The sequence below is a fragment of the Sturnus vulgaris genome, chromosome 22 (genome assembly GCF_052056855.1).
Source record: "Sturnus vulgaris isolate bStuVul1 chromosome 22, bStuVul1.hap1, whole genome shotgun sequence".
Lineage (NCBI taxonomy): Eukaryota > Metazoa > Chordata > Aves > Passeriformes > Sturnidae > Sturnus > Sturnus vulgaris.
In genome coordinates, this window is record NC_142264.1 from 7,713,643 (window position 1) to 7,727,284 (window position 13,642).

Here is a 13,642-nt window from a genome sequence, read left to right on the forward strand (position 1 = left end):
AGCTGCCTGGAAAAGTTTGGAAAGAACAAGTCGTGCTGGGAGCATTAAAATGAATAATTAAGGCTTGGATTCCTTCAGGGAGGAAAAGAATTTATTGCTGCTCTTTTCTCTAGCCAAGGGGGACATTTGTTATTGAGTTGTGTATTTTGAGACAAGACGCAAATGCAGTTTAGGGGGCTGGGGATGAGGGGATTTTTTTTCTTCTACCTGGGTAATTCAGCTTCACTGTGGGATGTTCTGGGCTAGTTATACCAATGGCTTGTTGCTTAGGGTCTGTACCAAGAACCTGGACTGCTGCTTCATTTCAGTACTCTTCAGTCACTTTTGCCTTTAGAAAAACAAAGTGCTGAGAAGGGAATTCTCCTCCTCCCTCTGCTGCAATGTCCTGACATTTCCACATGCACATGGTACCCAGCTCAGCAATCTGGGCCCAGGTTGGCTTACACCAGCATAACTACCACCTATAGCAGCCCTTGCACCAATTCCCATCACTGGGAATAGGGCACAGCCTGGGCAGCTGCTCTATCTTATTTTCCTCCGTGATACCTCAGGCTTTCAGTTCCACCAGTGTGAAATGGGAATTAAATGTAATGAGCTCTAACCAATAGACAGGCTGCCCACTGCGAGGAGACAGGTTGCACAGCAGTGGACAGTCATGCCCAAAAACCTTAATAAATGGAGCGTTTTCAGTTTCAGCTGGATCATGATCTTAGTGTTTAATAGACTTTATAAAGCAGAAGACCAAAAAGAAAGGTTTTTCAGTATTTTTAATTAGTGGGTTTTTTCTTCAAATGCTTATAAAAAACCAAGTGTTCTTAAGCACGACTGAAGGAGCTCCAGTCAGAGTTCCAGGAGCTGGCAGAGTGCAGATGAAAGGGAATGCAAAGGTACTGGCTGTCACTGAATTAGGAAAAAAAAAACCAAAAAAAAAAAAAAAAAAAAAAAAAAAAAAAAAAAAGCCATCACATTGAGAGCAATTCCACCCAAGCACAAGAACTGTCTTCTTTGCTATTAGTCCAACATAGCAGAAACACCTTTGCTGTGGCAGGTAATTTTTGGAAAAGGCCATGCCCTGTTTAAGAGCTGGACATGCAGCAAGGGCAGGAGATCTCTGTTTATCCAGGCTTGCAGATCTTCTGGAGCCCATCCCTGGAGGATGGTTCTGCCTGCAGGGTCTGCAGTGAGGCCACACGTCCCCTGTGTGCTCTGTGGTTGCAGCTGGCCATGCAGTGATTAGCCCTGGTCCCCATTCCTGCCAAGCTCCCTGCTACAGCTGGTGGCCCAGGTGTGTTTCCTACTTGCCTTGCCCATAGGTGACATTCTCCACACAGACCTGGGGCATTCCACATCCACAGCCAGCTGCAGTTTGTTGAGTGTGTGTCATGCGTAGAGATGTTCCTACAGTGATTTTTGAGTGGTCAGCAGTAATTCCACACCTGTACTGATGTTCTGCTCTCGCTGCTCTCTTTGCTCTGCAGGAGAATCCTTGAGCTTTGCAGATGATTTGCTCTCTGGCCTCGCAACCTCCTGTGTGGCAGCGGGTCGGAGCCATGGAGATGTCCCTGACACCAGCCTCTATTCAGTCATTTTCAAGTGCCTGGAACCAGATGGTCTGTACAAGTAAGGAGAGATATGTGGGGAGCTGCTGGGGCAAGGAGGGATCTCCAGTGCAGTTCTTGAATTGTTACTGACCTTTTTGGTCAGCACTGTGTTACACCAGACACAGGGCAAATGGTCACACTCTTCCTGATGCTTTGGGTGTTACTCACAGCTGGTGAAATGGAAAACCAGTGTCTGCCAGGACAGTGCTGGAGGCACTGGGAGTCAGTGGGACACTCCAGCATAGCACCTATTTGCAATATTCTGGATTTCCAGGTCCATGCCCGGTGCACAGAGTTGTCTCTCATAGATGAACTAAGCTGATGTGGTCAGATTGGAGCAAGTTGCCAAGTGCCTGGTGGGATGAAATAGATGTCAAAAGTGTGACAGTTGTTCATAAATTGCTGTTTCTCTTAATAGGACACCAAATCCTTCTGCCCGCCACCCACATATTGTGGACACTTCACTCTTCTGAGATACTTTTTGAGGGTTGAATTTTCTGTTTGAATCTTGTGGATTAATTAGTTTCCAGAACAAAGGGATAATGTCAAGATCTGAATTTTAACTTCTCCTTAAATATAATTTGGACAGGATCTGAGCTTTCTAACCTGGCTCATTAACCAGGGCATCCTCTGTCTTGAGAGGAATATCAGGAGTCAGATCAGTAAGAGAGGAAAAATAGAGCAAAGAGGCAAGGAGACAGAGGAGAGACAGAGTAAGCAAGAGAGAAACACCCAGGGCTTAATGTCAGAGTGACTGCAATAATTAAAACACATTTTGTAGTGAGTAATGAAACTTTTTATGGGACCACAAAAGCATTTAAAGTGAGAGCTGGCAAACAGTCTGTCAGCGAGAACTTTTTAAGACCTTGATTAATACTTTCCCTCCACCACCCCCCAGTTAAGTATGTTGACAGCCTCCAAAGCCTTTATTGCACATCCCTGGAGCAGGGCTGCCTCCAGGAGTGGGCTCCTCTTGCCATTTAATAGTATCAGACATTTTCTTGCTAAATATCTATAATGCATAAATATAATTCTTTATATCCCTGGGAACTGGGCTGCTCTGAAAAGGTGCCAGGGAGAGGCTGGAGCAACCTGACGTCCATAAAACTGGCCCATTGTGAGCTCTCAGCTCCCAGCTGCCAGGGGCACTGGGACAGGGAAGAGCCACTGGTTTTGATGGAGACTGCTGCCTTGAAGAGCACATGGAGCTGGGAGCCAGCAGGTCTGGCTTTTGGGCAGCCTGGGCTGCCAAGGCATCTTCCCCATCTGCCAGGCAGGGGTAATTGCACTCACCCGTCGCTTTAGGGGCTCTGTGATTTAATTCCTGGTGTCTGCAAAGGGCTGGGAGAGCCTTGGGTGGAAGGCAGAGGGCTTTGTCCGGGGTTTTGTCATCCCTGTGGTCAAAGCCAGGCTTCTGCTTCCCAGCCCCAAGGCGCATTGCCATGGAGGTGGTCAGCAGAGTTGGCAACGCCCTGTGCCCTGGGGGTGGCTCCTGCTCTGTGGATGCCCCTGGGCATGAGACAGCAGCTTTTGTGGGGAGCCAGGGCTGCAGGCAGCCAGCAGGCAGCAGTCCCCTGGCACCAGGGAGCTCTGGAGCTTGTCCTGTGTGGGGACAGGCCCCAGGGTGACGCACAGTTCTGGCTCTGTCCCACAGCTAATGCTCAGCAGGGCTTGGCTCTCCGCTCCCGGGGCGGTGCACACAGAGCACATGGACGGGCACATGTTTGTGTGGGCACCTCTGGGGCACAGACCCACTCTCCTGGGCATCCAAAAATGCATGTGGGCACACCACTCCTCCCTGGCTGCTGCTGCTGCCTGCCCCAGCACATGGCATGGACTGAGAGCCCCCTGCTCCACACTGGCAGGAGCTGGGTCCTGTCTGCCCAGCACACACCCGCTTGCTCCATCCTAGGCCCTACCCAGCATGTTTACTGGGCATTCTCAGATACACAGGCACCCCCATTAAATATTCCTCTGCTCAGATGTCCACACGGTTGCAACACAGCGTGAAGAAAGCCAGAGCAGTGAAATGTGAGGCTAACGCTGCTCTGCGCCCGCACAGACAGAACAACAACACAAACACGGGCACGGGGTCATTTCTTAAATTGAATTTCTTCTGCTTGTTTCATTTGTTTCTGTGGAAAAATAGCTATCTATAATAGCTCTGGGCTGGGTATAATCCTGATTATAGCCACTCGCAGCGCCCTGTGCTGTTCTCTAGGCTGGGAGGTAAGCACACAGTCTGCAGCATCAGAGCTCTTCAAAAACAAAATTATTTTCTTCTGCAGTAGTCTGAGGGTATCACATAACCCTAGCAAGGGGACTGGGAGATCATGGAAGTCTCTTCTGCCCTATAAATGTGTCGAACATCCTGTCCCTTTTCTTCTGTAGTACCTACAGCAATTACACTCTGCTGTGGACTATTCATTTGGAGTACTACCAGCCTGAGATCAAAGCTGGGCTGGAGTATGAAAACAAACCCAAAAAAATGTTCTACAAGCAAACAAATAAACAAAGTCTGATGGATTCCTTTGCTTTTGAGACTTCTGTAATTCCAAAACATAAATGAACAAAAGGAGAACTAATTTCTTTGTCCTTTGCAGTTTCAGTCTGATGAAAATGTGTTGCCAGGTCAGCCCTTTTCTTCCCCTTGCCTTTAACACACTGGGGTTAAGATGCCAGTCCCTGCATAGAGAGTTTTCCAAGGAAAGCAGATCATGTGAACAAAGGGACGTGCCCAAAGGCTCGTGTACACATGTGGACACCCCTGCCAGTCTGCTACTCACGGGTGACCATCCATGGAGATCTGTGCTGCATTCATGGGAATGTTCTCCCCTGGACCTACACAGGCATACTGAGGATGCTCCTTGAAGATTGTTGAGTGTTGTTGTAGTTTTTAAAAAGCAGAAATCTTATATTCTTGTGAAATGGAGAAGGGATTGCTCTCCCCCAAGGTCAGCTAGACTAGAGCTGTCTGTCAAGCTTCCTCCCAGGTGGATCTGAAAGAGGATGAGGTGAGGAGGGCAGAGGGAGAGATGTCGATGTGTCTGTGAAGTGCTCACCTTGCACGGACCAGGCAGCCTGGATAGCAGCCAGTGCCACTCAGATGGATGGTTTGGGAGCCTTGGGAGCACCAGACTTTGACAGGCAGCTTGTGATGAACAAAAACCAAAACAACAGTGAGGAGAAAGGGCTCCAGCTTGTCTCAGAAATCAAACTCAGCTTGGAGGACTGAGCATCCCACAGACCCATTCAATTTCTTCACTGAGGAGGCAGGAGCTTCCCCTGGGCACCCCACAGCCTACCTGAGCCTTCAGCCCAGCTCATCCATCTCAGCTCTCACCCTGTTCTTGGGGAGTGCCTGGGGATGCCTCATGGCTGAGCTGTACCTGTTTGGCTACCAGCAGGAAGCTTTGCCAGCCCAGCACGTTTGCTCGGATGCTTGGGGAGACACCAAGTATCCCCCAGCCAAAAAGGGAAATTCTGGAAAGGGAAATGAAAACCCCCTCCAGCTCCTCAATGGAGCAGGAGTGCAAACACACCAACCTCTTCCCTGCGCTACAGATACTATAATTATAGATTAGATTAAATCCCAATGTTTCACTTTATTTACATTCCTGACCTAGCCTATTCATTTCCAGTGTTTGTGCCAAGAATCAGCACAAAATTTACTGGAAATAATATGGAAGTCATCAGGATTCCTTCCAGAGCCTTTCCTTGGAGTGTGTTCATATGCTGTGAAGAAGCCTTGACTTTACATTCCCTTTGCTGGCTCAGATGGGGTTTCCCCAGGGTGAGCATGAACCAGCCCAAAGGCTCTAGGAGAGCACGTTTCAGGGGTGTTGGAAAGGTGGAAACCTCTTCCTAGGAGCTGGAGATTCAGGACTGCTGTTGGAGGGAAGGGGATTCAGTCAGAGCTCAGAATGAGAACGAGAATGCCTCAACACGAGGCTCCCATCTGCAGCCAGGACACACCAAGTCCTGCCCAGGCAGTGTCACCCTCTGTAGGGTCTGCAAGCCATCAGCAGCAGGGCCAGGCTCAGCTTGGCATAACATGGAACATCCCTTTTTTGGTGCACTTAAGGAAAAAGGCAGAAGTGAGGAGCAGGGAGAACCCCTCAGAGCATGGAGAGGCAGCGGCTGCGATCCCAGCGTGCTGAAGGAGCTGGCTTGGAGCAAGGCTGATTAATGCAGAGTGACCTCTGCCGTGTGCATAGCTGGGATAAAGAGTGGAACAGAAAACCCTTGGTGCTCAAGAGTGTGTTAATGCTGGCAGCAGTCCCCTGCTCCTTATATGATGCTAATTGTTGTTGTTGGTCTTTGGTCAGGAAGACACGTGAATGAGCGCTGGAGCAATCGGAGACAGATCCCAAATAGCTCAGTGGCATGGGTTAAAACACATCTGTTACAGCCCTTGGCCAGGTCCCCTGTGTGCACAGGAGCTGTGCTGCTTCCTTGAATCCACCTCTCCCATTCCACGTGCTCTCCAGCTTCCCAAAGCCGAGCTGTAGTTTCTCCTCAGGCGCTCCTGGTTTGCGGAAGCTCAAACAAGGCAAGTCAGGAGCTGATCCAGTGTTGGTTAAATCCTGGGCCTGTACTCCAAATGCAGGCTCATTCTTTCTCAGTACTTTGGGGTTGTGCAGAGCCAGGCTGCCCAAATGCTGGCTCAGGTGTGTGGTTGTTTTTGCTAAAGTGAGTCCAGCACAGAACCCTCTGGGCTCACCTGGGCTGCGTGTGGATCACTGGCTCACAGGGGAATTGGTCTCATGAAGGATGGTGTGTACAGGGAGGTCAGGGGCTCAGCAGGAGGGCATCATCTCTCTGCACTGATTTTCATCAAGTCTCATTTATGGAGGTGGGTTAGGCTCCTGCTGGGGTTCCAGCATCAGGAGGATACACATCTAAAAACCACAGAGAAGACATTCATTTTTTTTTTATGACCAGTCAAATCTGGGGGCTCTTTCCAACTTCACCATTTACTCTGCTGAGTGATTTAAGGAGATCATTTGGTCTCGCTTCCATCATCACCTGTTTACCTGTCCTCTTTAAAAACTCAGGTTTTAATCTCTCTCGTGCTGTCTTTGTGTGCAGCCTGGCCTGGGTGGCTCAGACCAAGGCCTCCAGGTGCTGCTGCAGTGTTGCTACACTGACTATTTGCCATCACCCTTCTAAAAGTTGTGTTTGTACCTGAATCTTCCTTCTGATCTGTCTCTGCCATCAGTACTCAGCCACCTGGGACAGATCTGGAGTCAGGACATGACCTTTTCTGCCAATTTTATGGGTATCCCACATCTTTTTGCTGAAAGACCAGGTTTTCCTTCCCAAATTCTCTGCTTCTGCTCATACCTGCCACAGAGAGCAATAGAACAGCTTTTGCTGCCTCCCATGGCCATCTCCTCTCTGCTCCTTCCTCAGGACTGGTTTTGTCCCCAAAAACTGCCATCATCTAAGTCCCAAACCTGTCTGGTCCAGGCCCATTCATATTGTCCCTCTGGAGGTGGCTGGAGGAAGGCTGGCAGTGGTGTAGTGAGGACAAGGAAGGAGGAAGAGGCATGGAGGGGTTATTTTGTGGGGTATTGCAGCTGGGGGAGTGTGCCAATATAAGATTCTTCCTGGGAATGGCAGTGGGGTGGAGAGGAAGATTTTGGCCTCTTTGTCTGTTGGTAGACAAATGGATCTTTAAAATTCCACCTTTTTCCCATCAGCAGTCCCATATCACCAACCCCTTTTAGTCACAGACTTGGAGAGTATTCTTATTCCTGACTGTAGAAACCTAACACTGCTCCACGTCCAAGTCTTATCTCATGGACTAATGGGAGAGGGAGTGCAAGAGCTGTGATATAAATATCAACACGGGCGTTGCTGGCTTTGATTTGCTCTAAGCCAGCCAAACCTGCATCGTGCTACTGCCTTGGAGCTATTTGTTTTGTTCATCAGGTCTTCATGGTGCAGAGCACCCTCGTCCTGAAGGCTGGAAAGCTGAGGGCCATGTTGGTTTGATTCTTACAGCACAGTTTGAACACACTCCTGTTCCAGGACACAAGGAACACAGGACACACCCTGCTTTTTTTCATCTTGTAGAGAAGAAGGGAGTGAGGAGAAGGAAAACCATCCTAGCGAGGGAAACTGGAAGGAAGAGGTGTGACATGCCTGTAGCTCCTCAGTGATCTAGAGCTGAGCAGAGGTGAGGGATGGCTGTGCTCACATTTCACATAAACCCCACTTCAGGAGAACACTTAGGAGAATTGCTTTTTTGGTCAGGAAGTTAAGACATGCTCCCTGCAAAAAAATTGTATTCTTTTCCTAATTTCCTTGTGCAGTCTGGGACCCAGGTATCTGAGAGTGGGAAGTCTGGCAGCTGTCCTGCACCCATAGCAGCCCAACCTGATATTTCCAGACAAGTCAAGATTTGGGCTTATTCAAGCTTTAAAGAGTGGCCAAAAGTACCACAAACATGCCTGAAGAGGGATGTGTCCAGCTCCTGTAGTGCCCAGGTGTTCAGTCACTACTGAACCCACAGGTCTTGTCTGAACCCAGAGCCACCCCACAGCCTGGGGGTCAGTCAGCTCAGACAGACTCTGGATGGGACCCCAGGTCCCCAAAGGTGGAGATATTTGGCAGTGATACTTCTCTGAATAAAAGGATAAGTCACAAGCTAATACTACCTGCCCATATTTTTTGTCTACTCTCAAAAGCAGAGTTTGGATGACATGAGCTACAAGTTCTGTCCCAGCTCAGCTCAGCATTTCTCTCACATATGGCTGCACGTCCATAAAACTAGTCAAAACATTTTTTTGTTGTTGTTTCATTTTTCCAAAGGACACCTGCAGCACATCCCAGTCCATCCTTTTCTTGTAACAACAACAGCACAGAGAGTCCTTCACCATACTTGTCTCCCAGAGAACACTTCGTTATTTTCATTTTCCTTTTGTGTGTGTTATTTACAAAAAAAAAAAAAAAAAACCAACTCTTTTAATCTATGACTCATGCAGAACATTTTATCAGTAAGCACCCACCTCCTGATCGTGCCAAACTGGAGTTTATCAGCACAAAGTGACCTCTCCAGCTCTGCCACCCCTTCACCCCTTCAGGGCCATGGCTCATTCCCAGAGAAACAGGGAGTTTCTGCAAGGAGTTTGTCACAGGAGAGCTGCAGGCAATGGAGCCCATGCCCAGATCTCAAATAGCCTTTAATTTATTCTTTGGGGTTTGGGTTGTTTCCCCCTTGCCTGTGTTTGCAAAAGTAGCCAGTAAATTGAGACATCTCCATTTTGGGAGCATCATCTTCAAGGCTTCAGCCTTAGAGCTGCAGCTCCCGTTGACTTTAGCTGAATTTGTGACATTGTAAAACAGAAATCAAAAAAGTAACCTCAAAGTAGCTGCTTCTTCCTGAATTTTCCCACCTCTAAACAGATGTATTAAAACTGAACCACATCCTTTGCTGGGCTTCCTTTGCTTCTCTCTCTAGGGAGGAGATCCATAGTAAAATAGGAGAATAATCCAAGGAGCAGCTGCTGGGCTGCAGAGATGGCAACCCTGTGGTGAGATGGGGCTTGCTGTGGGTGATGCTCTGTGCTGAGCTCTGGCCCATTGGTCTCTGCTTGGTCACCCCCATCTGATGCCACTCCCAAGGATATTTCCTTGGAGTACCTTCAGAGCAATTACTCCCACCACACGTGCCCTCATTGCTCCTGGTCACCTCACACACACCCTTGCTTCCCTCATCAGGAATGAGATCAATTTGATTATACAGCAATATGGTTTCTGTTATGAGGAGGGGAAAAAAATACCCTGGCTTTCACTAAAAGCCCTCGGAGCCAAAGTGTATGTCATGATGTAAACGTTTCTAAAAAAGAAAAAAAAAAAAAAAAACAAAACAAAAAAAAAAAAAAAAAAAAAACAAAAGTGGGGTCTGTGGTATGTTGGTTGCTCAAGGGGTGGTGGATGGAGGGGTCAGTGAGATCCTGTTTTCACTGGGTGGAGTTGGGTGTGGAGACACTGCCCTGGCAGGATGGGTGTGAAGGGAGCTCAAAGCTGGGTCACAGGGACATGCTTGTCACCTGGGCAGTGAGCTGGGCTTGGGCACATCTTGCCACAGCTCTGGGCTATCATATCCCTGGGTCAGGGTCTGTTACTCGTCTTCCATCTTTTCTCCTCTTGATTTCTGCCAGGGAAACCGTAGAGCAGCCCATGGCAGCAGCAACCTGAGCTAGGTCTGCAGCATGCCCGTCTTCTCCTTCCCTCCGAGCATCTCCCACTGCCCTGCAGCTGCAGGAGTGGCCTCCCCTCCTCATCTCATTGCACAACCCCAAACAGAAGGCCCTGCCACAGGGCTGGGATACTTTCATGTTTTCCTTCCCTCTGGTTTGCATCATTGCAACATCCCAGTCTTCCAGCCTCTCTGGGCAGGGTCTGTGGGGATGTGTCCTGCACACAGGAGGATTTGCACAGCCCAGTTTCTCACATGGGGCAGGGGATGTTGGGGAGAGCTAGTTGGTCTCCAGGGGACCCACACCAGGCTGCTGGGGCAACCTCTCAGACAAAGCAACTGAAACCAAAATACATCAGTGCTTTCACAAGTCACTGCTGATGTCAGGGGAAGGATTTCAAGCGTTTTCAGCTGCCACAAGTTGTACTCTTGGCCTATATTGCAGGGTGGTCTTTGCCCCTTGTGCCCCTCCCCTCTGGGTCTGGGGGCTTTGTTAGGTTGGTGGATGTTTTGTGGTGTTGCATCCACATGGCTGCTGCCCTCCTGAGGGCACAGAGGTGGATGAATGAGGACCAGGGTGCGTTTATGTCCCTGCCCGTTATAGCTTTGGACCTGGGGCTGGAGCATCTCCCTTTGCTGAGGGTCAGTCCCATAGCACAGCAGGTACCTTAGTGCTACCCAACAGCCCCACAAACACACCAGTCATCCCATAACCCTTAATCCATAGCCCACAGGTAAAGTCGTGGCCAGATCGTGGTGTAAGGAGCCTCTGGGTGTGCAGGTGAATTTGGAGGTGTTTGGTGGAGCAGTGTGGATCGTGTGGCTGCTTAGACCCACGCTGGCAGGTGAAACAAGCTGACAAACTCCACATTATTGCAACTGAGAGCACACAGAGAACAGGATGTCCCAAACACTGCTGAGCCCAGCAGAGTGCTGCACCTGGAGTCCCCCTTGGCAGTGCCCCTTGTACCTCCCTCCCCACACAGCAGCTTGCAGAGACCCCTGTGGCTTTTCCATTAGCTATCCAGACCCTCCTGATCACTGCTCCAGCAGAGCCACTTTAGCAAAGAGGAGCTCCAGAACAGCCACCCCACACCACAGCATGAAGCCCACCCCACAGAATGAAGCCTATGGAATGAAGCCCACCCCACAGAATGAAGCCCATGGAATGAAGCCCACCTCACAGAATTAAGCCCACCCCATAGAATGAATCCCATAGAATGAAGCCCACCTCACAGAACTAAGCCCACCCCATAGAATGAAGCCCATGGAATGAAGCCCACCCCACAGCATGAAGCCCACCTGCATCACCCCACACACACCTCCCAAGCTCTTCCTGGCCACCTCCAGCTCTCGGCTCTGTCCCTGCCTCGTACCTGCTGCCCTGCCACAAGCTAAATTGTTTTCCAAGTGGAAACATGAGTTGAAGGATTAACTCCACAAGGGCCTTCCCGTGCAATGCACCGGGATTAAATATTTATGTTGGCAAAAAGCATGTAATGGGCAGCTCCAGATCAGAGATAATGAAACTGAGGTGTGTGGAGAAAGCAGGGGGAGGCAGGGGGCTTGCAGGAGCACACGGGAGAGGGACCCAAGTGGGTTGTAGTATGTGTGCCTGGGTGATTACTTTTGGTTTTATTAATTTTGGTTTGTGGGGGGACCCCAGCTTTACTGCTGGAGGCTCTGCAGCACACAAGGGAGTGCAGAAATCAGCCATTCCCATTCCTTGTGTGCACACCAGCGTCAGGCAGGAGGGCTGTCACCCAGGTGGCTTTCACTTAGAGCCACCTGAAGTGAGGGGGGACAGGCACTGTCCTGGAGGACGTGGCTGGGTGGGGAGTAGGGATGAGACCCTCTCTGTGTCATCTGCAAATGATGCACAATCCTAAATCATTAATAGCAGTCATACAGGATCCCTGCTCTTCCAGACCACTGCAGTCAAGGTTATTTACCAGTGACTGTATTGTATCAGGCAGCAATGTGGTTTGGATTATAGGGAGGGTTCCTGATCAGGTCAGGAGAAGGCTCATGGCAGTAACCACAGCATGAGCAGGAAGGCAAATGAGAGACTCCATGGTGGATGTTGGGAGGAGCCCTGCCGGGATGGGCAGCAGGGGAGCACAGGGATCATGGCCAAGGAGAGGTGATGCAGGAGGGAAGACCTTCCTCTGCTGCAGGAGGAAAACAAGGAGTGCATGCAACGCCAAAAAGCTGCTGCTCTTTCTCAACTCATCAGTTTTATGAGACAACAACATCTCCCTCTTTCCACCCAACAGCAAATATCGCAGAAGGCGGCACAGGGGGGTGGGAGTCCCGCACGGCCGTGGGACCCTGGCCAGCCTCGGGGCCTCCAGGGAGGGATGAAACCAGGCATGAATGGAGTGTTAGGAGAGAATGGAAATGCACTGGCTCCCAGGCCGGCTCTCCTGCGGGGGGTCCCTTGCTCACGATGACAGCGCTGCCTCTCATAAACACGCATTTCCTCATCCCCATTTGTTCCTCTCTCTTGTGCAATCTCTTGTACCAGACGGGAATGGGAGTGAGTCCCACTGGTACGTGAATGTGTTACAAAAAACCTTCCCACCCTGCCACCAACGAAGTACTGAGAAAGAACAACAGGGTTTAAAAGGAAAAAAAAAAATAGAGAAACAAAAGAAAGATGGGGCAACTGGATGGATTTGCTACTGGCCATGAGTTATTGTTCTGAGTGTAAACTCAAGGGCATGGCTGTGTTGGTAGTTTGCAGCATCAACCAGCACTCAGGAGCCCCACTGCACTTGGTGCTCTGCATCCCTCTGGGAAATTGATTGCTTCTTCCTCAAATAATTTTCCTGGGTGGAAAACTTGTGACAAAAATAGAGGCAAAGTAACTTTGACTGAGATCACATAGTGTTGAAATCAACAGATATCCCAGCTCCAGTCTGCCCAACACCATTCCTCGTGCTGGGTTATTTCACTTGGGGTGTGTGAGCAGCGCTGCTGCTGCCAGTCCCTGGGCATGGACCAGGCTGCCCTTCCCAATCCCCACTGCTGGGACAGAGCACAGCTGGGGTGAGGTGTGGGAACAAAGGCATGCCCCACCATCACACACATCTCCTGGACTGGTGGTGGAGGTTAGAAGGTCTCCTGGACCTGGGCTGCTGGAGCAGGGATGAAGGATCAGCTGTAGCTGCAGAGCAAGAAAAGCTGTGGGGAGTTGCAATCCTTTCCTGCAGAGCAAAAAACAAGGGAAGAAACCTGCAGGGAGTGATGCCTCTGGAGCAGCATTTGCAGGAGAGCAGGGCTGGCTCCACACCTCTGGAAGCTCCCAAGTACAGTCACTGCAATGACAAGGGGTTCTCCCACGGCGCAGGACAGCGGGTCTCCAGTCCTGGCTTCTGGGGTAGCAGGGCTCTGGCTCTGGGCTGGTTGGCTGTATAGCCATCATTTCAATAAAGAAATGATTAAAAGAGGGTGGGGAGGGGGGAAAGAAAACCCCAAAACATCTGTTTTACTTCAAATCAGGGAAGATTCCTTTGCTTGCAAGGAATGTGTAAATCACGGCGGGCTGGGAGATGTGCATAACCCTGCCTGAAAGCTCCTCTGCACTTCAAACGAATTCTAACATGCTTACTGGGATTTTGTTTTTATTATTTGTTTCGGGCCCCCTTGCCCCCCCCCCCCCCCAATCCTGCCCTCCACCCTCCCTGTCTGCCTGCTGGAACTGTGAGAATCTCCTGCCCACTGCCAGTTCCTTGCCCTGAGCCCTGGATTTGGGGGCCTTGGGGCACAGGGACAGTGGGCACTGCAGATCTGGCTGGCATCCCTCTGGCTGGCACAGAGCATCCCTGTC

The 13,642-nt window shown here is 50.1% G+C and overlaps 1 protein-coding gene across 1 annotated transcript in view; it reads left to right on the top strand.

Moving 5' to 3' along the window:
- ASTN2 (astrotactin 2) overlaps window positions 1–13,642 on the top strand; it is a 312,809-nt gene that overhangs the window by 281,389 nt on the left and 17,778 nt on the right. The window contains exon 20 of the mRNA XM_088177716.1: window positions 1,479–1,620. Coding sequence (XP_088033842.1) covers window positions 1,479–1,620 — 142 coding nt within the window. The remainder of the gene's footprint in view (window positions 1–1,478; window positions 1,621–13,642) is intronic.